The sequence below is a fragment of the Cariama cristata genome, unplaced genomic scaffold (genome assembly GCF_000690535.1).
Source record: "Cariama cristata isolate BGI_N322 unplaced genomic scaffold, ASM69053v1 scaffold35137, whole genome shotgun sequence".
NCBI classification, from domain to species: domain Eukaryota; kingdom Metazoa; phylum Chordata; class Aves; order Cariamiformes; family Cariamidae; genus Cariama; species Cariama cristata.
Window position 1 is genome coordinate 1 of NW_009627764.1, and position 26,633 is coordinate 26,633.

The 26,633-nt window shown below is 40.5% G+C and overlaps 2 protein-coding genes across 2 annotated transcripts; both read left to right on the forward strand.

Moving 5' to 3' along the window:
- Window positions 1-6,359: 6,359 nt before the first annotated feature.
- NCF4 (neutrophil cytosolic factor 4, 40kDa) lies at window positions 6,360-15,889 on the forward strand. The gene is made up of 10 exons (XM_009704547.1): window positions 6,360-6,575; window positions 8,357-8,441; window positions 9,633-9,786; window positions 10,095-10,165; window positions 10,977-11,104; window positions 12,076-12,133; window positions 13,740-13,838; window positions 14,580-14,710; window positions 14,804-14,869; window positions 15,661-15,889. Exons 1-10 carry the CDS (start codon window positions 6,544-6,546, stop codon window positions 15,887-15,889), a joined length of 1,053 nt encoding a protein of 350 aa, XP_009702849.1. The 5' UTR covers window positions 6,360-6,543.
- A 4,098-nt stretch (window positions 15,890-19,987) lies between these two features.
- On the forward strand, window positions 19,988-26,333 carry CSF2RB (colony stimulating factor 2 receptor, beta, low-affinity (granulocyte-macrophage)). The gene is made up of 7 exons (XM_009704549.1): window positions 19,988-20,057; window positions 21,937-22,066; window positions 24,060-24,244; window positions 24,562-24,710; window positions 25,593-25,764; window positions 25,861-25,993; window positions 26,096-26,333. The coding sequence occupies exons 1-7, from the start codon at window positions 19,988-19,990 to the stop codon at window positions 26,331-26,333; spliced, it is 1,077 nt and encodes a 358-aa protein (XP_009702851.1).
- The last annotated feature ends 300 nt before the right edge of the window (window positions 26,334-26,633 follow it).

Genomic DNA, 26,633 nt, shown 5'->3' on the forward strand with positions numbered 1-26,633 from the left:
TTTTTTATATTATTTTTAATTTGCACTGTAGTGCAGGTGGGTGGCTAAGGATAATGATTGTAGTTTCTCACTTTTCACCTGACCTTCGCAAAGAATTATACCTCTATTGAGCATTTTTCACAGAATTCACAGAATCAGTTTGGAAGAGACCTCTGGGATCATGGAGTCCAACCTTTGCCCTACCACCACCATGTCAACTAGACCATGGCACTAAGTGCCAGGTCCAGCCTTTTCTTAAACACCTCCAGGGATGGTGACTCAACCACCTCCCTGGGCAGCCCTTTCCAATGCCGAACGACCCTTTCTGTGAAGAAATGCCTCCTCACTTCTAGCCTGAACCTCCCCTGGCTATGCCCTCTTGTCCTGTCACTAGTTGCCTGGGAGAAGAGACCGACCCCCACCTCACTACAACCTCCTGTCAGGCTGTTGTAGAGAGCGATCAGGTCTCCCCTCAGCCTCCTCTTCTCCAGGCTAAATAACCCCAGAATTTTTCCTCCTCACTCTCCTCCCGTGAGAAAAGTACCACTGTCAGCCCCATTTTACAGATGGCAAAGCTGAGGCATAAGGAAGCAAGTTAGCGGCTGAACTAAATGCAGTTAATTGAGAGGTCTCTCGTTCAGACCCGGCTTCACATAAACAGGCAGCCTTCTGCCTATAGAGGTATAAGAGACATGAACTCCAGCCTTCCACACTTGAAATGGACGGACTGGCAGCTGGCTTGGCATCAGATTTCTTACTGGTACGGTAATTCTGTGGGCTCATTCCACAAGTTTATCTTTCAAAGAATAAAGGCTGAAGTAATAAACGGCCAGTAGGTGAGGCAGCAGGTGAGACAGGCTATAAGTATACACTGTGAGGAATACTGACAGAACAGAACTTTGAAAATCACAGAATCTTGATACTTATTGTCTCTATATTTGCCACTTGCCTGCCTATCTCTAGCCCCCTTGCCCCTCAATTTTATTAAGGAATATTGTCCCAATTTATGAACCATTAGAAAATGGGCCATAAACTCTCTGTAATGAGCAGACTGGAGATGTCTGCACCAGAAAATTGTGCTTCTTTGACTGTATCAGTGTAGCTTAAGTAGTACAACTCCCCTAGGGTAAAGACAATTATACCAGTGTAAAAGTGCATATCCAAATATAGCTGAGTCCCAAATGGGAAGGTACCTTTATACCAGTAATAACTAGGTCCACAGTGAGGCACAGATTTATTTCCTTAACTTTAGGAACCTGAGGTGACAAAATTGGGAATATAGTTACTTTATAATTCACATATATTCCAGGGAGACAGATAAAACCTTCAGAGTGGGTGTTGGCCCACTTGAGGTCTGATTTACTGCTCAGTGGTGCCTGTCTCTCTTCACTGTCTGTTCACAGAACTTCCACTTAACTAAAGGCACTTACCTAAAATTTCTAGATTAAGTAAAAAGAATTTGGTCACAGGATTTCATCAAGTGGATGGGGAAATTAAACTATTAGGAACAGTGTAGGATGGTTTGAATGCAACACTGCACAGATTTTAGCAAATCCCAAGCCTATTTTGAGATTTGGAAAAGTTCAGTGAAAAGTTTTTTTGAGTAATTTTGACAGGTCTTTTGAACCTGTGAAACAGATGAAGCAGAATTTTCTTTGTTTTGAGTAGCAATAACTCCAGCAGATTGTTGACTCTCAGGATGATTAGGGGACTAAAACACAGAGACTCTCCTACCACAAAGGGTCACTGCTGCTATGCACTTAAAACTAGGTTTTAAGCTTCTGGAGGAATGGTTGTAGGCATAGCACTCTCAGGAGTTCTCGGATGGAGCTATCCTACTTCTTTGTCTGCAATGGCCAGTTACCAGATTTTGACATTGGTAGTTGACTAGAGCATACAGGTCCACCTCTAGCCCGCATCTGTCATACACAGTAGCAGTGGCAAGCTCTGCCCTATTTGCCTCGTTTATTCTGGAAGTATTATGCTATCTGGATGAAGAAATGTTCTGTTGCTGCTTCTGAGCTTCCATTTTTCTCACTTAGCCTAGTCTCAGGCATCAATATCCATCTGAGTTCGGCAAGAAAAAAAATCCCCATTTCTCGTCAAGGAGAAGTTACTACTGTTCTGGTAAGACTTCCTCTAACTCTGCCAATCTTAAATGATCCTACTATATGAGGGAGAGATCCTGTATCTTTTAAAAATATTTTTAAAGGAAGCAGGTTTATTGTAAAGGAAGAATTGTTTTCCATGGAGAGGAAAATCATAATACTGCTTGTGATATTTCTCTGCATAAGAAGGTCTGGCAAGATCTGGCTATGGCATCATGAACTAGCAAAACCCAGAATGATACTGTTGAATGTATATTTCCAAAATAGCTGATAATGACTAAAGAAAAACCTCACTTTTGGGGGGATTTTTTTCCTGCAATACTTATTCCCTGTTTTGGTCAAGCAATTGAGGTGCAAAAGCCAAGATTCAGTTATGGGATTTAGTTTGATATTCCAAGAAAAATGTCATGAAAAAAAGGCTGCCATTTCTTTAACGTTTGGTTCTGTAAAGCCCTTTCAAGTTGAGTACTAATTTATTCTAGAAATGACACCATCAAATTCACTGACAAGAACAGTGGTAGATGCTGACCTTTAAAATTCTTTAGTTCACAATGGATTGTTTAGCTGTGTTTATATCAGCAGGGCATAATCATAGTCCTTTTCTGCAAATGCCTACTAGTTACTTTTCACCCTAAACAAGCAATCATGGACACTGTGTCCAGATTTAAATCAAAGCAAATTTCCAAAGTTCTATACTCCTGTGCCTTTTTTCCTCCCAGCACAATGTGTGACATGGAGAGTATCCATGCACTCAGCTAATATGGATCGAGCCATTATCTAATGAAGAGTGTAAAACCAATCATCTCAACTTTTTGTAGCACTACCTTCGAAAGAGCACTGAAGATTACAGGGCAGACATGAGTAGTTTAGCTTACGTAACTTTAGTCCGAAAATTTTGCAGAGCTGTAATTCATTATTCATGTGCTATTATAATAATGATAAGGAGTTTAAACATGGCTGTATTTGAAAATAAATATTGTAAAAGTGTATTAAAGCATTCTGTAGAGCTGATGGTAACCATAAAAGCAAAAGCTGTACAAGTATGTAATATGAATGGAAAATGGAATATAGCCCCAAATCAGTTTTCCCAAATCAGTTACAGCTAAATCTCAAGCAACCACAGAAGAAAAGACACTCAACTGCTAATGATGTGTATGCTACAGAAACAAATATTCCACATATCCTTTGAAAGGAATAGGATGAATGAAAGTATCTTGCAAGCCAACTCTGCTCTATGTGCTTCTATTTGATATTCAGCTTCCTTGCAGTGATTGTTAACATGTTATTTCCTTTACCTATTAATCTGTGATGAGACCAGACGTCTTTTAAGAGTATTATTCTTGTTCACTTTATTCTGTCACTTAACAAATTTATTCCATGGCTGGTGATTGAACATAAGTATGCAAGACTTCTCTAACATCAGGTGCGTCAGAGAGAAGCATTTATTCTAGAGTGTACAGAAGTGCACAGCCAAAATGATACAGTAGCTGCTGCCCTAGTAGACATGGTATGGAGTGCTGTCATCAGAATTGATTCAGCTGAGTATTTTTGCTATGTTCCTTTGATTTACCTTTTATTAGTGGTTCATGTATCTTTAGTGATTTGGGACTACATTCTCTTTTTTCATTAGAATTCCATGCTTGCTCTGGCTATTTGGTTATAGCTGATACTCTCAGATTTCCAAGGTGCTATGTATTCTTGTACAAGTATTTTCTAACAACATGTGCATCAGACAGAAGGCTATGATTTCATAGCTCACAGACATACATGGCCAAAATAATATAGTAGGTGGTGAACTGCAAAAACGTATGTAATGGTGTCAGCATATGGTCATGATTCAGTTACCTGAGGATTTTCTTAGTAGTCTCCTTTAATTAATTAATTAGTTAGCATTTCTTGCACCTGAATGCTTGCTTTCTCTTACACATGGATAAGGGTCGGTGCACAGTGCCATAATGACCATGCCACCCATGGTGTATGGGTGGGTTCTCAAAACTGAGAGCTGACCATGTCAGCTCATGAAATTGGATGCTTTCTTAGTGCAGACATATCTCTTGACATGGGTACTGTTGTTATGGTATCAAGTTTGTAATGGGCATTTATTTCATTCATCAATAATAAGGTAATTATTTGAGCAGAGAGAGAATGTGGGTTTGACTAGACCCAGCCCATTTCCTCAGCGCCAACAGTAGAAATTGCTATTTCTACTATAATAGCACAATGGTAGAAATTGAGAGAAAACGCCTCTGGTAGTTGAGGCACTGATTTGGCACAGAAGAACATGGCAAAGCAGTATTTCAAATCTTAGTCTCTCACAGCCTTGGTGAGCCCTCTAACCAATCAGCTATCCACTCTTCTGAGCTAGGAGTCTACCTATTCATCAGAAAAGGTCTGGGGTTTGGTTTAGTTCAGAACAAGAAAATACCACAGAATCAGAAACTTAGCAGGTTTAGGATTATTATGTCAGATTAACATTATTACTAGCTATACTCTGTAGTAGAGAGTAGTGGAATGGAAGAGCTGGTCTCAATTTGGTTTATTCGGTTTACCGCAAAGCAGTTGCATATGCAATTTGCCTGTGGGGTTGTCTGTCAATTTGTTCTTGAAAAGCCAGGTCAACAATAAGCAAGTATTTTTGCATTGTGTCATATCCTCTGTCTCTTAAAAGATGTCCCTACATTGTGTCTAGATTATCTTCCAAGAGATTTGAAAAGATTAGAATATTCTTTTTATGATTTTCTTGTCAAAACTATGATATACATCAAATGTAAACTGTTACCCATCCAGCCTTTCTCTTTTGCTTCTATTGAAGTTTGCACAGTTGTTGTGTTTTCCACAATCTTTTTGCATGTGTCGGGAGGGCCCTCTGAATTTTCATGAGTTCATATATATTGATCTTGTGGTTAAGAGTTCTGGTCAAGGTGATTTGTTCCTATTTCCCTCTGAATGTCAGGAGAAAGCAAGAGGATTGCAGTTGGAAAACTTGAGTATTTTCTCTCACTCAAGGCAAAGGGAACAGAATAATGAGCCTGACTTCAGGTTACATGAGGACTGCATATTTAGTAGGCCTAATCAAGAAAATGGAATACACAGCAGCATGTGGAGGTCTGGGGAAATACTTATATCCAACATTACCACTTAAAACTACTCTGCTAAGTCTGTGTGGGCAGCAGAGAGTAGCAGATAACTCAGAAAAATACAGTTCAGAATTTTGCAGCTTCTCCTGATCCTTTCTGATCAAAGATATCACCTCTCAAATTCTGTAATGGTGCCTTCAGTTATCCACAGAAAAGAGGCAGGTAAAGAATTTACTTCATTAAAATGCGGTGAAATGCAGTTTACTTTCAAGGCTGATGATTACAGTTGTAAATAAAGCTTTATTTTGAAGGATGTCAGTTGACTTTTGCTCCATTCAGATGAGAATTTTTGTGCATGACAGCAGAAGGAGGAGAAGGAACCGAATATGTATTGAACATGAAAATGGAAGAGTCAAAGCCTGAAATGGGGAGGCAAAGATACTACACATGAGAGCTTTTGACCAAGGCAGATAAGCTATGCTGCAGTTTATCTGCAGTGTTAGGAAATGATGGTTTCCTCATCACTTTCTTTTATTTTCTTGTTGAAAGATTGTCAACTGATGTTATACAAATGCATATCACTACCCTTTGTGTACAAGGCAGGGCAGTCAGGATTCTCTGGGTGGGCCACTACCCTGTCTTTGTAGGTGGCAAATGTGGATTGTTTTGAGCACATGAAGCTGAAAAGATCTCTGCTTTTTCAAGGACTCATGGCTTACTTGCATTGATCTGTCCTTCAAAGCTGTTTCCTAATCTCCTGTGCCTGATACCCTGGTACCCATATGTTTGATAAGGTTGAATTTCCTAACCACAGTTTCTGATCCCACTTGAAAATTTATTCTTTAGCTCCACCTCCTGGCTCTTGGTCCATGGAAAGGAGGATTCTTGGGAATCACAGAGCCTCAAGAAGGGATCAGAAGTATTCATCCTACTTTACAAATGCTAGTGTAGAGATGTATATGGGGACATTTTAACTGGGGCAAAACAGAATTTGTTGAGCCCACTCATACTGGTTTTCCACAGAGGCAGATGTTTCAATGAAGAGGTGGACAATGGAATATGTGGCTCATAGTTTCTGCTTTTTGTTAGGCTTTTGGTTTCTCAACTGTGGCAGTTTCGATGCATGACAGATATTACAGAACAGTCTTTCTTCATGACTGTTTTTTCTCTAGTACTTCCTCAATCTCATGGGGGCGGGGAGGTAGAGAAGAAATCTTCTGACACTGAAACATAAAAAAAAAAAGATCTCTGAGGCCTTGCAAAGGAGCCTTGATTCATGCAGGGAGCATTGCTTTGACTGTATTCATCCTATTCAACCAGGAACTGCCCAAGAAGTGGAGGAATAGAGCTAGTGATCTGGATTTAAGAAGCTGAAAACCATGTCTCTTCCCCGACAGCTGCGAGAAAAGAGGTAATATGTCTCTCCCTCCTCCCGCCTCCCCACAAGCCTCCGTATAACTGCTAAGATCTGTTAATTTGAATGCAAGCTTCTTTGATGATTCTAAAAGGTTTCTTGTTATCGTAGCTTCCAAACTATTAAGCTGCTCAGTGTAGAGCAGACAGTTCTTAAGTTGGAGTGGACTTTCTTCTTTTCATGGGGAATATTCACCACCGAGGACAATAGTGGCTCATTGTCCTCTTTATAGCTGCAAACAGTTTCTCTTTTACTGGGGTTTGCGATATGAGTGTTTGTGATATGACTAGTTATATCTCTTGATCTCCATAACCACATCCCTCTTCACAGTAAGTGGTAGTATTTACCGTGTTGTGGGTGGTGCTGATTCATGTCATTCTCCTCATACAGCAAGCTATTGCAAGACTTTGCATCATTACTTCAGCCTTCCAGATGGGCTACGCATTGTGGAAGCCCTTACTTGGGATATTCTCCTAGCAGAATAAACTGAGCCAACTGCCATGTTTTTTGTATTATCAGAATATTTAACATTATGTCAGCTTGGCATTTCTTAGATGATATATTTGAAAGTTTCTACCTACCTCATTTGTTATCCTTCTTTCCTCATTCTTGATACTTTTTACTTAACTGTTAATATAAATACCACTCTAACAACATTGAGTTGTAAGATTGAAACAAAAGTGAATTTGTCTTCTGTTTGTCAAAGATGTTGTACCAAGGAGAAGGTCCCAGAGGAAAAAACGCCTGACAATCCATGCTGTTTTATTGTGTGGACAATATAGATAAGAAACATGAGAATGTGGTCATATGGCTGCTCTTTAGGTGTTCTGGCAGGGATCCTTCCGTCTCTCTTGCTTCAAATCCAGTACTTTCTAGGATCTGCAAAGCTTACTCTAACCTTGCCCACTATCATGTGTTCCTTCACACATTTTTGACATTTTCAAACAAGTATCTTTGTGCTTGTTTCAGGTTATCTGATGTGACTGGGAAGTCTCCCTGTAAATATTTGCTAGGCTACTCATTCTTTTTTCAAAGCCTCTTTAAGAATCTGCTTTACTGTGATGTTTACAAGAAAACTTGACAACATTTTGACAGCTGGTGCAGGCACCACTAGTTATGATATAGAACAATACTATGTCTTTGTTTCCTTACTTTTTTCTGATTGTACTTATCCTGCTGTTGTTTCTTTTCTTATATGTATAAGGTACATTATATGCATCTTACACATAGAGTGTAAGGTTTTTAGGAATTATCTTTGTACTCTTACTTTCTACAGCACCTAGCACAACAAAATTTTTTCTCAGAACTGTTTCCTATTCACTACAGTAATGCAGTAATAAGAACAGCATAAATCGTGGTATATAATGATCTCCTTAGAATAAGAGATACTGCTGCAGAGTTGTTATTGTAAGTCTACTAGATGCTGTAGGAAGGATTAAGAATGCATCCCCACATTTGATCATGTTTCTCAGGAAAAGCTTACCAACTCAAGTGTTTCTTCTGTAACCTGCTACTGTAGCAAGCCTGGGAGCAGTAGTGATGTTTTTCAGGCTTGATGAATCTTCACAACGGTCACTGACGTGTGCTGAATGTATAGAAATTTGACATCTCAAGATCAGACCTCCAGAGGAAGAGAATTACACTCTGAGTTTCTAACTTCCTGGTTTTGACATTAGATAATGTGATGTTGCCTGTCTGTCTTTGTTCTCTATGGCATAGAGACCTCCTAAGGCTAATGCTGGTATGAGTAACCTAAATCTTTTGTTCTTGCTTCACAGTGATTTTGACCAGCTTCCAGATGATGTACCTGTTTCAGCTAACATTGCTGATATTGAAGAGAAGAAGGGCTTTACTAATTATTATGTAAGAAGGGAGATTTATCCTGTCTTTATATGCCCTCATCCGTGACTGGTTTGGTTGTGGGAAGCAAAATGCTATTAATCTGGTGTACTTGCTTTTTGGCATGAATAGTTCTGTGTGGAGAACTTCTCAGTGCTACTTTTTTCTGGAATGGGGGTTAGTCTATCACAGATTTAGTCTAAAAATGTATTGTCTGGTTGAAATGTGACAGAGGTATCCTCTAACATTGTATGTTTTCTAAATTCTTACCTCATTTCTGACTTATTTCCTGTTAGAGTGCTGTACCTTTGGTGAAGATAGTGGGAAAGCAATTCAAAGAGGGTAGAAGGGCAGGGCCTTGTCTTCATTATTCACTGGTACTGGCAAGTTAGTGTAGAAGGCAGCATATTAATAAGTCATGGAGGAGCACACAGGAAGGGAATAGTAGGGAAAAGCACTTGAGATTTTCTGAAGAGGAGTTTTGGGTAAGACCAGCTCAGTCTGACTTCGGCAGAGTGTGCTGCTTTTGCTGGGGACACTGCTCATAAAACCTTCCCACTGCAGTATGTGTGTATTACTCTGGAATATAGTGACATTTGGTTGCTCTGATTTTATGTTTTCTGGAGGATCTGGCTGCAACGTGACACAGAGGTCAGTGCATGGAGATTGTGGACTCCTTTAGAGCAAAGCACTTTTGGCAAGAGATAAGAAATAAAATAGTGATTGGAGGAGGTCAGACCATAATTTCTGAAATTGTATACTTTAAAGTCAAAAAGAAGTATGAATTCCTTCAACTCTGAAAATCAGTTCATTTAGATGTCTGTCTATAGATTTAGATGTCCAAAGCATCCTACTGTAAAATATTTGTATTTACCTCCCTAATATGTTTTTGTTTGAGGGAAAGTGTGTAAGCATAAAATAGCATCTAGTCATTTCAGATTTTCTTTTAAGGTTACGTAACAGAAAGCAGCCACAGGGACATGATCCATGGGAAAGCTGGACCCACAAGTATACCACACTGTCTGGTGCTAACTTGTTATTTTCTAGTACTTGAATCTGCACATGCTTAACTGAAGGCTTGCTTTCCACTCTGCCCCTAAGCCTATATTCCCACTACCAGAGCACTGATTTTATGCTCCTATTGTATGCCTCAGTTGCATTTGGTAAGGATTTATAATTATGAACATCAGTCTGAATCCCCCTTCTCTGTTTCAGATGTTTGTTATTGAAGTAAAGGTTAAAGGTGGTGGCAGATACCTGATTTTCCGACGCTATCGTCAGTTCTATGCCCTGCACACCAAACTAGAGGAGAGATATGGGGCAGAGAGTAAAAATAGCCCTTTTACCTGCACGCTCCCCATATTGCCAGGTAAGCTGTCAGTACCAAACCTGTGCATGATTAGCAGCTTTCTCAGCCCCAGGCTGTCCTAAGGAGGACAGTAATTGTGAGGGAAGTAGTTGTGACAAGGAACTAATTCCCAGTGGTGGAAGATGAAGAGTTCAAGTTCCGTTGTCAGTCCCTCCACTTGTGGTAAATTTCATTTAGAAACCTAAAATCCTTTAGAAAACATGTATTTTCTTGGAGATCCTACTTCCTCCTGATTGCTTCATTTCTCTGACAGCCTCCATGTTTTTTTTTTTTTCCTCCATAACTGTCATAGGTTTTATATTTTCCAGGAAAAGTTTATGTTGGGGCCAAAAAGGAAATTGCTGAGAACAGGATTCCTATCCTAAATGTCTACATGAAGGTAAAACTTAATTTTAAGGTAGAGATTGCACTCTTAAGGACTGCAGATACTTACCCCCTGAAATCAGCTAAGAGAGACAGTAATGTTGTAGTCTTAGGTATCTGCTTCTCTCTGTGTTGTTTTTCCTGAAGACACAGTGTCCACACTGTGGGACAGCCTGCAGTCCTATTCCCCAGACTGTTCAGACTGTAAGATCTGCTGAAGTATGCAGTTCATAAAGGCTCACTCCCTGGCTTCATATATAGAGAAGTATCCTTACAAACACCACCTCCCCCCCAAGATGTATGAGGAAATAGTGAATCTCCAGGTGTTGCGTGAATATGGAGTTGGTAAGTGCACCTGAGGGACTAGGAGAGTGGAGCAGGCTTCTTGGTGTGCCTGCTCCACAGTGAAGACACAGCCAGTAACATCGAGGAGAGAAAGTCTTTGTGTGCAGGTCAGCTGAAGACCTGACTTTAAATGAGTAAAAATCTGAAGCACTGGCCAAGACTTCCAGTACTTAAGATTGCCTTCGTTCCACAGTCATTCATGTTCTGAAGGGAAACACAAAGAACAATTTACTCCTTCTGCAGTAAATCAGGCACAAAAAGAGTGAAGCAATGCATTGGCCAACTCCAGGAGTAAACAGGAGAAACTGTCAGCTGTTCAGCTGCGTCCTGCTGAGTGAGAAGGGAGAGGAGGGAGATTTCTGGCAGTAATGAATATCCTTCATGATCCTGTAGGTCAGAGAGGCATATTTGTTACATGTAAATAAATAGAGAATTTGTCTCTCCCACCGTTACACTCTGTTTCCTACTTGCTTTTGGCACAGAACCTACTCTGCCTACCTGCTTGGGTGTTGATGGATGAAGAGGTACGGCTGTTCTTCTACCACTCAACCTTTGATAGTGAACAGGTGCCTCACAGACTGAGACGGCTTCGCCCACGGACACGCCGAGTGTGAGTGATTGACATGTTTTTTCGGCATTGCTAGATGTAAGAGATGCTGTCCAGTTTTGCCAGGAGAGAGAGATGAGGATCGCCTCTGTTTCCCAAGTGAGTCCATGAAGTCCTAATATGAGGATCTTTGTGGTAGAGTGAACATAGGGTATTTCTTGTTTTCAGTAATCTCAGATTTTTAAAGTGTATGTGGTAGTTGCATTAAAGGAAAATTCCAAAATGAGAGTATACCTTGCTTTTAAAAAACTGCTGCTCAGCTCTATCTGTTGGTAGTTCTTTAATGTAATATCTATTATAATGTGCACAATATACAGGCCAAACTTCAGGACACAGGCTTGCACCATGAAGTCAATGTGAGTTTTGGCACTGGATTCAGTGAGATCTGGTTCAGATGCTAAATGAAACTGAATACTTACTTTCTTCCCATCCTTTGTCTGAACAGGGGCCTGTCCTACATAGCAGCATTGACACCCCTTTGGAGAACTGCTAAGTAGACATTGTACTTCATTACCTTTCAGTCAAATTAATTCTCCTTTCAACATAGCAAAGGTGGACCCACTTCCTTTTTGCTGTGTGTGTGCATTCCTGGATGTGTGTATGATGGCAGTTTGAACTGAATGTCATAAATGCTAGAAACAGGGATGCCCAGAAGGCAGAGTAGGGGGGCTGAGCAGTGCTGTGGAAGAAAGGTCCAGGATACTGACTGTATTGAAAATTCCATCTGTTCTCAGCAGCAGACATCATCAGATTGCTACTGCTCTGCACTGAAACTGAGAGAACTAGGGCAATGTTGTTGCATCCATATTTATTTACTTCAGTGCTGCACACAGATTCTCATGCAGTTTCTCCAGTGATCTATTGCTTGCCTGTCTCTTAAGTAATGAAAATGCAAACATTGTACTACTGATAATGTAGTATTTTTGGTGACTAGAAAGACATACTTACCTTCCTGTTGTCTCCTTTCTTTGCAGTAAAAGCATTTCACCTCAAGTGCCTATTTTTGACCGCATGGCAACTCCACGGGCTGAGGTGAGTACTCTGGATAATCTGCCACAGGACAGGAGATTAAACTCTATTTTACTTTGGTATCTCATTGACCAAGTTGCCTTTTCCAATTCGAGCTTGAGGAAAGAAGGGAAAGTAAAATCGACACAGGAAAGCAATTAATTTTAACAACAGGGAATGAAACAAAGGATGGAAAGAAGTGTTCTGTTCCTCCTTACTTGAGTAATAAGAAGGTCCATTGTGAAGTCAGAATGACAGCAGGTTCAAAATTGAGAGACATGTACAGCTTACTGCAAATGATCCACATTTACATAGTGATGCCCATAAATTAAATTTAAAACAAGCACAAGCCTCAGTCTCATTGACATCAGCATGTGTTTAAAAGCTTTGCAGGTGAGACATCTTTCTTAGTATTTTCTGTAGCATAAATGTTCTACTGAAAAGTGCCTATACCCTTGTCTTCTGCTGTATATTGTCTTGGTTTTAAGCACATGGAACTGCTCTGTAACCAGTACTTGTCTGAGCATGGTCTTTCTTCCTGGAACATGTGACTTTGCCATGTAAGATTGAAAAAAACATACAAGTGCTTTGAGGTTTGTTGGTTTTGTTTTTTACATTGAGTATGGCAGGTTTAGCAGTATCAGTCAGATCTCTTGGGTTTTATCTATTAATTTATTAATATTGAATATACCTACCAAAACTTATCAATAGATGAAAAAAGGCTTTTGAAAGAGCTATTAAGTAGACATATGAACTACTAGCACAACAGCAGCCATTGTCTTTTTTTATATTAGTAGAACTCTTGACATTAACAAGACCAAAAGAATAATCTCAACACAGAATAAAGAACACCTTTTCATTTTTGCTCCTCTAAGAACATTTAAATGGCTAGCATGCTCTCTAAGGACAATGGGGGAGATGTGCATTTTTGATAACTAGGCCACTTCAATTATTCAAGAACAGCTTGTTAGGGTGGTAGCACGTGCTTACCTCATTATTATTTTTTTTTCCCTGAAGGGGGCATCTAAGTTCCATTTCAACTATATGTCAATTTCCCAGGCTTCCCTAAATCTCTCTGTTCAGCATACAGGCCTGAAAGCTAGATGTAAAAACAACAGTTAGTTACCCTTAAATTGGGACACAACACTTCTGCAATTTTTTAAGGCTCTTTGTGATATTTTGCAGCAAATCTGAAAGCTATAAAACTGCAACCAGAAATAATATATATTTTTGCAATTCTCAGGATTTCAGGTTTTCAAGTTATCAGTTATCTTCTGCTGTGTTGACTTACTTGTTCTTAAATGTTTTCACCTTCTTTATATTTCTTTCTCTGGTGCTCAGTGTCCTGCCACTTTAAGAATCCTAGCATGTAGCTCTCTGAGAGCCATGTTTATCGTAGTGCTTTCAATACTTCTTCAAAGCATTTTTGTGTGTGCTGTGTAGGAGAAGAAATTGTGAGAACTGCAGACTGCGGTCATATATATATGACCTTATCCCAGAAATACATCTGTGAGGACAAAGTGCATACTACTGTGCTGCTTTATGCTCTTACCTCAAGAACAGAACAGAAAGAAAGATTCACTTTTGCAATTCTGTCAATTAATAATTTCAGCATTATTACTTTCCATAGGCACTGTTTGATTTTTCTGGAACCAACAAACTGGAACTCAGCTTCAAGAAGGGAGACTTGATCTATCTACTCAGTAGAGTAAACAAAGACTGGTTGGAGGTAAGACTGCAATAGCAGTACTGAATTATTAGCATACCTTGAATTATATGAGTAGAAAGGGCTCTCCTAGTCCTTGGGACCTGTCTCCTTCTTTCAAGGAGAAACTGTATCATAATCAGGTCTTACTGTCAAGAGTAAACCCTTGACTCCGAATTTGAAATAGTTTCCTTCCTTGATGGTTTTTAGCTTACAAATTTTCTGCCCACTAGACTTCAGTTTTCATTTGCATTTGCTTCTGCTGGAATGTTTTAAAATTCTTTGGAAGTGATTAGAACACAAAAAGGCCACAGAAAGGAGATGGAAATTCCATTTCAGCGATTAATTGGTTTCTTGCCTCAGGGTGGGTTGCTATATACTTCATGCTTCATACCACAACACACGTCAGCCTGATTAGAGAGAACTTGGGCAATGCAGCAGTGTTCTGAAAAAAGATGAGGAGAACATACTGTGTGTTTGCTGATACGATATCTCTGCTTGCTCAAACACCACAGCCTTCCTTGGTAGCCATCTGACATTCATTTTTTACACACTGTTTCACTCCCCTGCCTTGTATTTGACTACACAATTGCATAATTTTTTTGGTAGGGATGCCATCAGGTCACTTCCATAGCCTTTCTTTTCTTGATTATAGTACAAAAACTCTTACTGTTGTTTCCAAGGAAATTAACTGAATTCCAGATCTTATTGTATGTGGCCAAAATGGCATGGTTTTCTTCATGCTAACACTTCCTGTCATTCCAGGGAACAGCTGATAATGCCACTGGGATTTTCCCATGTGCTTTTGTGAAGATTATAAAAGATTTACCACAGCAGGAAGACACAGTTAATAAAGTTCGTTGTTATTACCATGATGAGACTGTGAGCACTATCAGGTAATAAGAAAATAGTCTTCCAGTTTACTGCTGAAGAAATGCTGACAATTCTTTTTTCATGATATGTAATGATTAGATTTGTTCATGTTACAGGGATATTTCAGTGGAAGAGGATCTGAGCAGCATCCCGTCATTCAAAGATCTCACAGAATTGATGAGGTACAATACCAGCAGTTAGTTGTATGTTTTAGACATTTGTCAAGTTCCTTCCAGCCCTAGACTTTCCACATTCTACTTGGTCATCACCATGTTTTGGGTGTGAAGTACTTTTCAAGTGTCCTGAAGAAGTTGTACTTCGACTTGGCCCAGGGCCATCTGTGCAGACACTAGTCTGCCTTGGGGTTGTCAGTAAGTATGGAATGCCACACACTTCTAACCCAATTATGCTGGGTAGAAGTTTACATTTCTTGTTCTAAGATCAGAGCCATGTCCCCATGGAAGAATCTTTTGTCTAAAATACTTCTTCAGGATGCAGGACACCGCCTTCTAACACTTGTTAAACTAGTGTTAAACTAGATTAATCTAGTGTTGAACATCAACACATTAGAACATCAAATATTAGTAATAGAACACATGTGCTAATATTCTTCCATTCCTTAACCCACTCGGTCCTCAAAAAAAGCAACTGTAAGTAGGCAAAAATGGGTAGTAACTACAGTCAGCTCTTACATATGGGAATGTTATCAAACTCACAGATTAATTGTGCCATGCATGTGGTTTTACTGGAAATGGTTCTTGGTTCTGACAGATTTCTTAGCTTAAACACAACACGGCATGAATGTGGCTGTGTGATTTCTAGTACTATACTAACTGTATCAAGAATGCCAAGACACCTAAGGCTTTGTGTGGCTTTTAGCAGAATGAATTAGATTGCCAGTATATTGTTCATCATGCAGCACCCCCCAGGCATTCCTTGATTTCTGGGAATCAATCGATTTCTTTTCTACCAGGCGGGAGTTTGACCAAGATGACATTGTTTTGAATTACCGGGACCTTGATGGTGATCTGATCCGGTTGCTCTCTGATCAGGATGTTGAACTCATGGTGTCTCAGAGCAGGAGAAGGCCCTCTGAGAAGCATTTCTTCCCTTGGAAGTTGCACATCACTCACAAAGATGACTTAGGTGTCTACAACACTGGTCCAGGAATAGGTGCTATTCAAACAGTAAGAGCAACATAAGTGTTCTATAGAGATGTTCCAGTAGGTAGCTATACAGTCCTTCCATGATCCCTCTCTGCAGACAGTTTCCCTTAACAAGCCTTTGAAGTGAGCTTGGAAAGAGTAATTTTTTTGTAATATATTACCTTTCAATGTAAAATCTGTACTTAGTTAGCTTCTTCAGCTTTTTAGCACTCCTCTGTAATAGGGACATCTACATAGAGACCAGAGAAAGTGAGGAATAGAGAAATAAAATCACTGGCCATATTCACAAAGCAATTCAGTGTTGGTCTGCAATAGAGGTTTAGCGTCCTGAGGCTCAAGACCTGCTCTAATCTCTATTCTTGCTCCTAGAGCTAATTATTTGTCCAGAATGTCTTCATAAGCTTTTTTCCTAGACTGCCATAATTTTCTCTTCACTTACTGATATAAAGGTTTGTGTGCCAGTGCTTACGAATGTGTAATTATTTCTGTCACGTGGGAGACTGACTGGGCATTCAGAATTTGTTCTGGAAGCATCAAGAAAAATTTTTCCTATTTCAGTGAAGAAATTTCAACCCACCTTTGCTTTCTTCTTTCCAGTAACCAATATTATGAATTCTGTGAATCAAACTTGGTGCACCCATGGTGTTCCTCATAGACCTTTTTGTAATTGTACAGACTACTTATTGCTGCATTCTGGGGAAATTTGTGTGATGACTATTCAAATGGCAATTTCTTCTCTATCATCTTCTGCTTTCTGACACCTCACTGCAAAGCAGAACTAACAGAAATTACGGTATTACATTTTTCAACAAAGAAAGTTGCATATGAGTTTATTTTATCAGTTTCTATTCAAAAAGTTTTTTTGGGGGGATGAAATAATTCTGCTCTTTTTTTTTTGAAAGTGAGACAATTTTGAAGAGGAGTTTGCATGTTACCTGTTCAGGTTTCCTTAAGGAGGAGTTTGTTATTTAAAAAAAAAATTATATCTTGCAATAATTTTTTTAATGGTCATGCAATTAAAATATTTTCTTCTTGAACAAACTTACTGCTGTTGGTAAGAATTACAAGTTACGTATGTTTTACATTAACTGTTTGATAGCTAAAATGCTGTATTTTTAAAACACCATGCAGTCATGACTTATCCTTTAAACTTGTTCTTTTTTCTTCCTGATATATATACATAAACTTATTTATCTACATAAGCTTCTATATTCTATTATCCGTAGCCCTGCATTTTTGCAGATAAATGTATCGGAAATAAAGGAAAGAGTTTATATTTAAAGATAAGCATATTGTTTGCTTATTGGGATCCATAAATCATTTCATACTTGACACTTTATTAAGTGCATAGTTCTAGCAGTATACCAATCCGTACAGAATTGTATAAGAAAATGCACTCTCCAAAGAGTTGTAAGATGTGCTACTTTCCAGGTACAAACGCTACACCTAAAGAATCCATGCACATTAAATTTCAGAGGTAGGTATCATATATTCAGAAGAGACACAGATTATGTTTTCCTTTGTTCCAATGATGTTAGTTGACATTATTTTACTAAAATGTTACAAAACGTGACTTCCCACTTCAAAGGCACTGTAGCAATGCGGTCTCAGAAGAAGATGAAGCAATATACAATGATAATGTCAGTAATCTTACACCTTGTGATACATAAAAGAACACACTGTAAGTTTGAAACCTAATTGGCATGTATGGCCTGCAAAGCTTCTGGTATGCAGGATTACTTGTTACGTGTTCCGGGAGTTCAACAGAGCAAATAAGGTCTGAAGATTTTCACTGACAGCTAGATCCTGTGATGTAACCAGTAACTCAGCAAGTCTGAAGATGGAGGAACTGTTTGAGTGAGGAAGGAAAGGGAGGGAAAATGTCTGCTGGGAAACAAGAAACCTCTTTTCTAAGGGTGGGGGAAGAACATACGTAAACTCACTGGCCCCTGAAAATCAGAGCAGGAGAATTCCTTTCTGCCTTTATACTGTAATGCAAAGTAAATTCTGCCCATCCAGCAGTGGCATATTCCCCTCCTTGTCTGCAGGTTTTATATGCACACCTCCTGATAGTCCCAATGATACACAATTTCCTCAGATACTTTCATATTCTCCTTCTTGCTCTGCACATTTCCCTTATTCACAGTATAATTTTTTTTCCTTGTATATTGATGTAGTTCTTGTGAGAGCCTAACCATGCTAACTATGGTTTTGGTCAGTACTACAGGGATTTAGAGCAGGTGTAGTAGCAGTGCAGGACAGACAGACTCTGGCAGTTATATTCTGTATCTGGGACTCATCTTAGTCCCCTGTAGTTTACTGCTGAGAGCACAAACTTGAGTATGTCTTTCCCTTATAGCTACCTAACTTTCCTATAGATCTTATTATTGGATGCTACTGGGCTAAGTTTTAAAGATGGATTTAAAACATTGTGCCTGCCGTGCATGTAGGATAACTTCAGATAAACTCTTCTCACCAGTTTTCTTTTTTTCCCTCTATGTACTATAATACTTGTAAATTATTATAAATTGTTGTTGAAATAGATAAAACTTACTTTAAAAAATATAATTCAAATTAAAAGGTTACAGAGATAAAGGTAGTTCTGTTCCCTCCCACCCCCCCAATATATATGTACAAATAAACATAAAGTACAGAATGATCCCTCCCTTGAAGATTGTCTAGCTTAGACTAAAGCAAGAAACAGCACTGGAGTAAAAACCAAAGGATTCTTTCTTAGTCTTTCTCACTTCCGCTGCAATGAATCCTCTTTTTTTTTTTTTCTGAAAATACATTAGTCCTATGATCTAGTAATTGTTAACACGCAGACTGGCAATGAGAAACTTCCTTCCCCTCCTTTCCCAGTTAAACAGTTCCATCTAAGTAAGTGCTTTGGGGGCTAAAATAGGAAGTACAGACTTCCTATTTTACAGGCAATTACACAGACTTTCCTTGAAAGGGCGTGGTCTGCTTCTTTGAAAGTGGCATTTGAGGTGCATAGAAGATACAGCAGTTATTTTGAAGACTTACTTGCCAAGAAAATCCTGTGGTGGGTTTATACGTTCTGTCTCCAGTTCTAGGGAAGTGTGGTTTTGCTGGTTTCTGCATCAGAGGATTCTGATGCTGTGGGGGGAGGCTGGACAGGGAGAGTCACCCATCAGGTTGAATCGTTTGCCTCACCAACAGCTCTGGATCCAGGTAAGGGAACTGCTTCGTCTCTGGGGAAAGCAAAATGGCAGAGGCTGCTCTCATACAAGGGCTTGTCAGTCATTGAGGGATTCCTCAGCTGTAATTATTATTCAATGGCTCAGCCAGCTGTTTCTGGTATAAGGAAGTGGCATTCAGGAATCTAAAGGAATTTAAAAGGAGTTTTTTCCATGCTCCTCTAAAGTAGAAAAGAGTCTCAACTCTGTAACATACTTCAGTAGGTAAGTTTATTGTACTTTTGAGAGAGCAATGAGAGATGGCCAGAAGGACTTGAATTCCAGTATGAAACAATGTGGTCCATGGTCTTTGAACCACTCAAGCTACTCTCAATCTCAACAGTCATGAAAAAAAAAGAAATAGTTTCTTTGGGATTATTTCTACAATTTGCAACTTGTTTGGGGAGCAGCTGGAAAAGTAGCATGTTGAAGAGAAATCTGAAAGTGAATGAATATGGAAATTCAACTCCTATAGCTGCCAGGAGCTGTGTGGTTTAGATCATATTTTTAAGGAAAGGTAAAAAATGGAACACCATTGCAGTTCGTTAGGAAGGCTTTGAGCATGAAGAGCAGAAGATGAATGAATATGAAGGCTGAGTTCTCTTCACAGATTAGGATTGTTTCTTGTTGCTAGTCAGCTGAAAGAATCCCTGCACTTCCTTGGAAATGTGCATGTAATTCTTTATTCTTTGTGCATATTGCAAGCTCACACAATAAGAAGACATGGATTTTGTCCTACAATAAATACCTGTATAAGTTCTTTCTGAATGTCACTCCAACACAAAGCCTAAAGAAGTTCCCTAATTCAGTTTTACTTCTCTTTATGTGAAATGAAAACAAGAAGCTCCACAATAAGCAGAGCAAGAGAGTAGCCAGTAGGCAATGAAAACAATTATCTTCTGAACTAGGATCAAGCTTGTGCACAAAGGACGGTATGATCATGAAAGAGATTTTCATCCTTCTGCTGAATCTGTATTTGGTCTTCAGTGTCCAAGACATTCGAGGTGAGTTGCAAATTTGTGTTCTCTTTTATCCTTCCATTATTGCCTTTCTTTTTGTATCTGTCTCCTTCTTTCAGCTAATGCTCTTCCTCATTTTCTGCTTGCTTTTCTGCTTCCTTCTGCCACCATCTTCTGTGCTGGAGAACAAACATCTTCATCAACACCAGTGTGTAGCAGATGCATGTGCAGACAAATCAGTTGTATGTTGGTGGAATGGACAAGGGAAATAGTGGACAAATGCATGAGATGAAAAAGTTGACTAGTTAATGAGTGAATAGGAAGGAGGAATAGACCCTGATAGTTAGGGAAAACCTAGGAAACTGAAGGGCTGCGTGATTCAGATGGTAGCATACGGTAGAGACAAGTGGACAGACACAAGACAGGGATGTGTGTGGAGGCTACGAACAGCAACATCCAGATGACCTGATTTTCTTCCGAAATAGCTGACAGTTAAAGAGACCATCTGGTATATCCATTGCTTCTGTTTCTGAGTTAGATGTCTTTCTTCTTCTGATGTGAGGTGAACTACTTCCTTTCTCCTCTCCTCTCCTCTCCTCTCCTCTCTCCTCTCCCGTCACTCTGTCCTCTCTCCTGTCCCGTCACTCTTTCTTGTCTCCTCTCCTTCCTTTCCCTTTCACCTAATTTGATTTAGCAGAGCTGGGAATGGGAAGTATCTCCTTGGATCACCCAGTGCACCATGTCTGCATCAAGACTAAGCCTATATCCATCCTAAACGTATCAGAATAAAAACATTATCAGAAGGTGTGCCTCATGGACATCTACCTTTTCCAAGACAGATGCCAATGCCTGATGTCTGCAGTAGCTGAGGGAGTTATGCTGCCTGGCCCAGTATCAATTGCAGGACATCTCCCTTTGAGATCTCTGAGGGAAAATGTATTACTGTGTAGGTCAGACTGGTCTCTTGGCATTCCAAGCCTTAGCCTTACATTCAGACCATCCCGTTCTATGTAGGATACTCCGTTTTCTGGTTATGCAAGTAATGCTCTAGAACTTACTTTGCACTGGTTTTCAGTAGAAGATCAAAGTAAGGTCCCTCTTACGCCTGCTAGCTAAGACACCATCATACTTTTCTGATGTTTTTTGCCTGTAAAAAGCCCCTCAACCAAGCTGATAGTAGTTCTTACCAAGAAAATTATTTAAGAGAGCATGCTCATGTTTGCCTGCTGACATCTCTGTCATCTGAAGGTCATATCCTAATAGTGCAGCACAGATACTACCTTCAGAGAAAATAAAGAAGGAGAAGAAAGCAACTTGCTTCATAGTGCATGCACCAGGGGCAGCCTGTATTTTCCCACTTCACAGCTGTGAGCTTAAAAAAAGAAAGTATTTATCCCTGATGGGAGGTCTGGCCATTTCTGGGTCATAAATGTAGTTCCAGCAAATTAGTTTGGGCATTCTTCTGAGTCATAACAAGAGTCTTCCCAGAGCATCTCACGTTTAAATATACCTTTCTAGTGTCATAATCTTTACTAGGAGGTTAGTGGCAAAGAAGTCCCATAGAGCAACACACAAAGATGAAATTATGACTATATGCCTGCTGACCATGGTATCTGCTAATCCCTGGAAACAATCAGTGTTTGAAAAGTGATACCTTGACTAGAATTATGTGCCTTGCAGGCACAAAGGTCTTGCTTCATTGTTGTTACCTGTAGCTTGGTTTGGACACTTGTGTATTGTGGAGATGTACAGAATGGCTGCAACTCTCTACATGCTTTCACCAAGAGTCATTTTCTGATGCCATGAGGAGAGTACTGTTACCAGTGCTTCCCCATTCTGCTGGCAGAATCACTGTACCTCCTGTTATCTCTCACTATTTACATTTGTAATCATTGCATCTTTTTTGTCTAATTTCCTTTCTCAGAGAGTATCCCTATGAAGAACTTGAGCTGCTACAATGACTACAACTCACAGGTGACCTGCACATGGATGGAGCATGCAGAAGCTCATGCCCTCATTGGTATGACTCTTCACCAAAGGAATAATGTTATAACGTAAGTACCTGAAATGTGCTGTGCTGGATAAAAGTCCAAAGGGAAACTGGCCACAGCCTGGAATCCCAGGGACCAGCAGTCAGGTTTTTGGAAAGCATGGCCACATTTTTCTGTCACTGAGTTAAAATAGAAGTTGTGACTGCTTCTGAGGCCTCTTCTAGGAAGGATGGAATGAATAGCGTGTGGTAGTGGAGTTATTTTTATCACTTTTACAATTATTTTCCCATAATTTTGTTGTGGGATCATAGATATGAAATAATGTGGGACATATTGGTTGCAATCAGTGGGGTGGAGAAGATGGCATCAGAACAAGTGTGAACCTGAGCGTTGTTTATAAACCTAAAAGGGTGGCGACACTCCCCCTGTTATTTTGCCCATTTAGAAGCATCACTGAGAGCACAGTTTTGATCACTTCTGAGAAACATATATAGACTGTGTGTTTGTGAGATAGAGAAGACTGGTAAGTTCATCTGTGCTATCACTTTTCCTCCCAGAGATACTGGTCTGCTTATGACAGTATCTCTCTGTTACATCTGTTTCCTTATGAAAAGGGAACTGAATCACCAGATTGGATCAATTGTGAGGATAAGAAAGGACAGAGAGGGAGGAATAGTCAAGGGAGAGAGGAAGACAAAGATGGAAAGCTGAGAAGAAAATGAATTTGAGTCTGGGGATACAGGAAGGAAAGGAAAGAGAAAGAACTCTTGATTTTATTGTAAAGAAGAGAGAATTAATAGACCTAAAAGCAGCTGAAATCAGTGGAAAGTCTTTGGAACAGGACCTTGAAGCTAATACTTCTGGGAAGAGATGATATAAAATTACTTGGACCTTTGGAGGATTCTCTGGAACATTGTTACATGATGGAGTGTGTGGATCACACAGGAAACATGACTGAACTAATCAGACAAGCAGGTACTAAGTGTTGACAGTCACACAGCTGAAATCAAAATGGTGAATTATTAAACAAGATCAGCTCATACATGAAGAATAGTTGACTAAATTCCAAACTATAAAGTAGCTGGTGAGTAGATAGAAATATCTTCAGGAGTTCACAATCCTCTGGCTGATTCTTTTGTTTAAGAGTACGCACATATATGGTCAGTCCCACCCATACTTGAGTTTCCTCACTAACACCCAACTTTTAAAAATAGTAGTAGTGCTGAATAATGCTTACTGACATATAGTTGGCTAGGAGACTCTATCATACCCTGGAAGACAGTATTTGGCCTTAGATATTCACAACAATATTTCTCATCTGAACTGGAACAATATAATATACTCGGCTGGGCATGAAGCCATAAGCACAAACAAAATTCCGGAGGGTACAAAAAGAAGTAACACATCTCTCCAGCAGTTCAGGCTACTGCAAGCACACAAAGCTTATCCTCTCCTGTCTAGTTTAAAATATTGTTTCTAATTTTCTTGATGCTCCTTGGCTGTGAGAAAGGCTATCTAAAAGGATGATTAACATTCTGGATGAAATCTTTAATGAATACGTAAGGTCCCTTAGCAAAACAGAACTACTAAGGATACAGAAGTACATTTTGGTTGGAGAAATTTTTTTTTAAGTGTCCTTCTGGGACTGCAAAATTAATGTCTACAGGAAGCTAAGGATCATCAGAAACTTTACTGCCTTTTACTCTGAGTAAAAGGTGCATTTCCATGTCATTGTTTTCCATCATACTATTTCTCACATAAAAAATACGAGATAGCACAGAGTTAGGCTAAAAACTAACAAAAATAGGCTGGTACCAAAATATAACTTTCTGCTGCACAACTTTGAAATGGGAACAGATTTGACAAAAATCCTGGTGTTAAAACTGTTGATCATGTTAACTGATGCAAACCAGGACTAATAGGTACAGTGAGAAGAGGATATAAGTGCCCAAGTAAATTATAACAACAGAATGGGATGGAATCGGTTTCAGGCATTTAATTTTGCATTTGTAGGTCTCCAAATCAGATCTTTATAGATCACTTTCTCTATACACAGGGAGAACAAGGAGATGCTTTGCAAACGCCAGATAGAAAATGACTTACGTGAGGCTCCAGATATGTATGTGCACTGGGTTTGTCGCAACACTACAGACTATTTTGGAATAGGGGTAAATGACATTTACAGCTTCAAACCTAACAAGGTGCTTCAAGCTGAACTGAATGTTGATCTCTTCCAAAATGGTAAGAATTAAATACCAAATTCTCATTTTCCAATGAATGTTAGGGACCTTTGAGAATGTATTTGCCGTTCAGTCAGGAAGAGAATTCCACTTCCATTGTGAAAACTGCCAAAGAGTTCCACATTGAGAGGATGGGGCAGGGAGGGGAGAGGGCAAGTTTCTCAGAGCAGCTGGACCTGGAAGGGGGACTCAAGCAGGAGCTACTTGGTATGGCAGGGATAAGATACTCTGGAAATGGGGAAGCTTACGTGTTTTCTTCCCCTGTTCATGTGCCTGTCCTCCCTATCTCATCTCATGGGTTGTACTTTCACCTCCCAGTTCAGACTCTCCCACCTCAAAACCTCTCAGTCAGCTTGATGAGATCAGGAGACTTCTTGCTGACCTGGAAAGCAGCTGATGGAAGCCAAGGGCTGGGCAATGCACTGGAGTATGAAGTCACTTACAGGCGGGAGTGGGAGTCCTGGGAGGTAAGAGTGGAGGAGTTGGGCTGTCCTGGTTTGGGCTGTGCCCTTTTGGGTGTTTGAAAGCCTGTGCGAAAAGTTATGCAAATGAATGGCCTTTCTGTTCTCAGGCAGTATGAGGAGATGCAACAAATGTTGTTTCAGGTCGGGCGGAAGGGGCTCTCTTTCTGTTTGCAAGTGACTTGCCCAGTGAGATACCATTTGTCCTGAACTGAATGCAAAGATCTGTTCTTCACTGAAAAAAAAGCACTGTGCTTGGGTTTTGAGTTGGGATTGATTTTGCCCCGAATCCCTCCCAAATGGAATCAAATCGTGTTCCAGCAGGAGCCTGTGGGTTTATGTGGGAAAATGGCAAAATACATTTGAAGCTGCTTCCCCTTCTAGAAGGATATGTTTTGGGTGGGTTTTTTTGTTTGTTTGTTTTTAAGAGTTCATATCCTTTGCCCTATTGTTTCCCTAGATCTGCATGTTTCTGTTCTGTACCTGTCAGCCTGAGCATTAGTTTTTAAGAGAAGTATTTTGGCCAGATTCCTACAAAATTCTGCGCTGAGCAGTGTTGTGAACTTGTGTAGCTAGTGCTGAAGACAACTGGGGCTCTACAAGCTACAGGACTTAGCTCACTTGCTGGGGTAGATTGTGCCTGACAGTCCCTGTGCCTCACCCTTCTTGTGCCATGCTGGCAGCATGCACGCTGAAGCCCCTCTTAGTATGGGAGCAAGGAGCACTGCACAGCAGCATGTGCATGAACCATCACATGCATGACACTGCTGGGAGATGCAGCCTGGCAGTCACCTCCTCTTACTCTTGCCTTGTCTTCCCGCGACCCCTCCATTCCCCAACTCCCCATTTTCCTCCCTCCCCTCTCTCCCTCCTTTCCCTCAACAACAGAAAGCTGCCTCGCTCTTGCTGTCGAACACCACACGCTGGCATCTCAGCCGCGAGGACCTTGTCCCAGGGAGCAGCTATGTTGCCCGTGTGCGAGCCAGACCAGGGCGGGCCAGCGGCTTTTCTGGGCAATACAGTGAGTGGAGCCTGGAGGCGTCATGGGAGACCCCTGAAGGTAGCGTGGGATGGAGCGGGGCTGTGCAGGGGTGGAAGCGCTGGCCGAGAAGCCAGACCTTTCCTGTCACTTAGCTTGCTCTCATCTTCTCTGAAGATGACCTTCAGCCCAAGAATCTTCGCTGCCTCTTCAATGGTGCAGATCGTCTGACGTGCAGCTGGGAAGTGAAGAAAGCAATCATCACCTCTGTCCTCTTTGGCTTGTTCTTCAGGGCCACACCGGCATCAGTGTACGTGCTCTGCCCATGGCAGCATGCCTGTGCCTTGCCCATAGAGTTTCTGCTCTGTCCCATTTCCCCGGATCGCAGCTCAACCTCTTTTTTTCCCCTCAGAGAAGAGGAGTGCTCTCCTGTGCATGAGAAATTTTTGCTCCATGTCCCATATGTGGTCCAGAGCTGTGAGATCCCTGTTAGCAACTATAGCAGTCAGAGCCAGTACCATGTGTCTGTCCGGACCAAGACAGAGGAGAAAGTGATTGAAGCCCACAAGAACAGTGAGTTGCTGTGGTGTTTCTTGCTTCTTGTGGTTGTTTCTTGGACAGGACTTGCCTGGCTGGGCAAGTGGAGCTAAGGACAGCGGTGGTGAGGAAGAGTGGGTGGGAAGAGGAAGAGACGAGGACTGATGAAAAAAGGAACTGGATGCTGTGTCAGGTCAGAGGTCTGGGAGAGATGGCTTGTAGGTGTGGAGTTCCTCAGTGGTCACTTGTTACTCTGAGGAAGGTGGCAGCGGTGGAAACTGGAGTGCAGCAATTCAGCTTGTGACCCAGAGCTTCTTGGTAAGCAACTGCCACCCTGCTGACTTCTCTGTGATTGACCTTCGTGGATGTCCCCGGTGACAGGGAGCTGTGGTGAGAGGTGTTTGTGGGGAGCC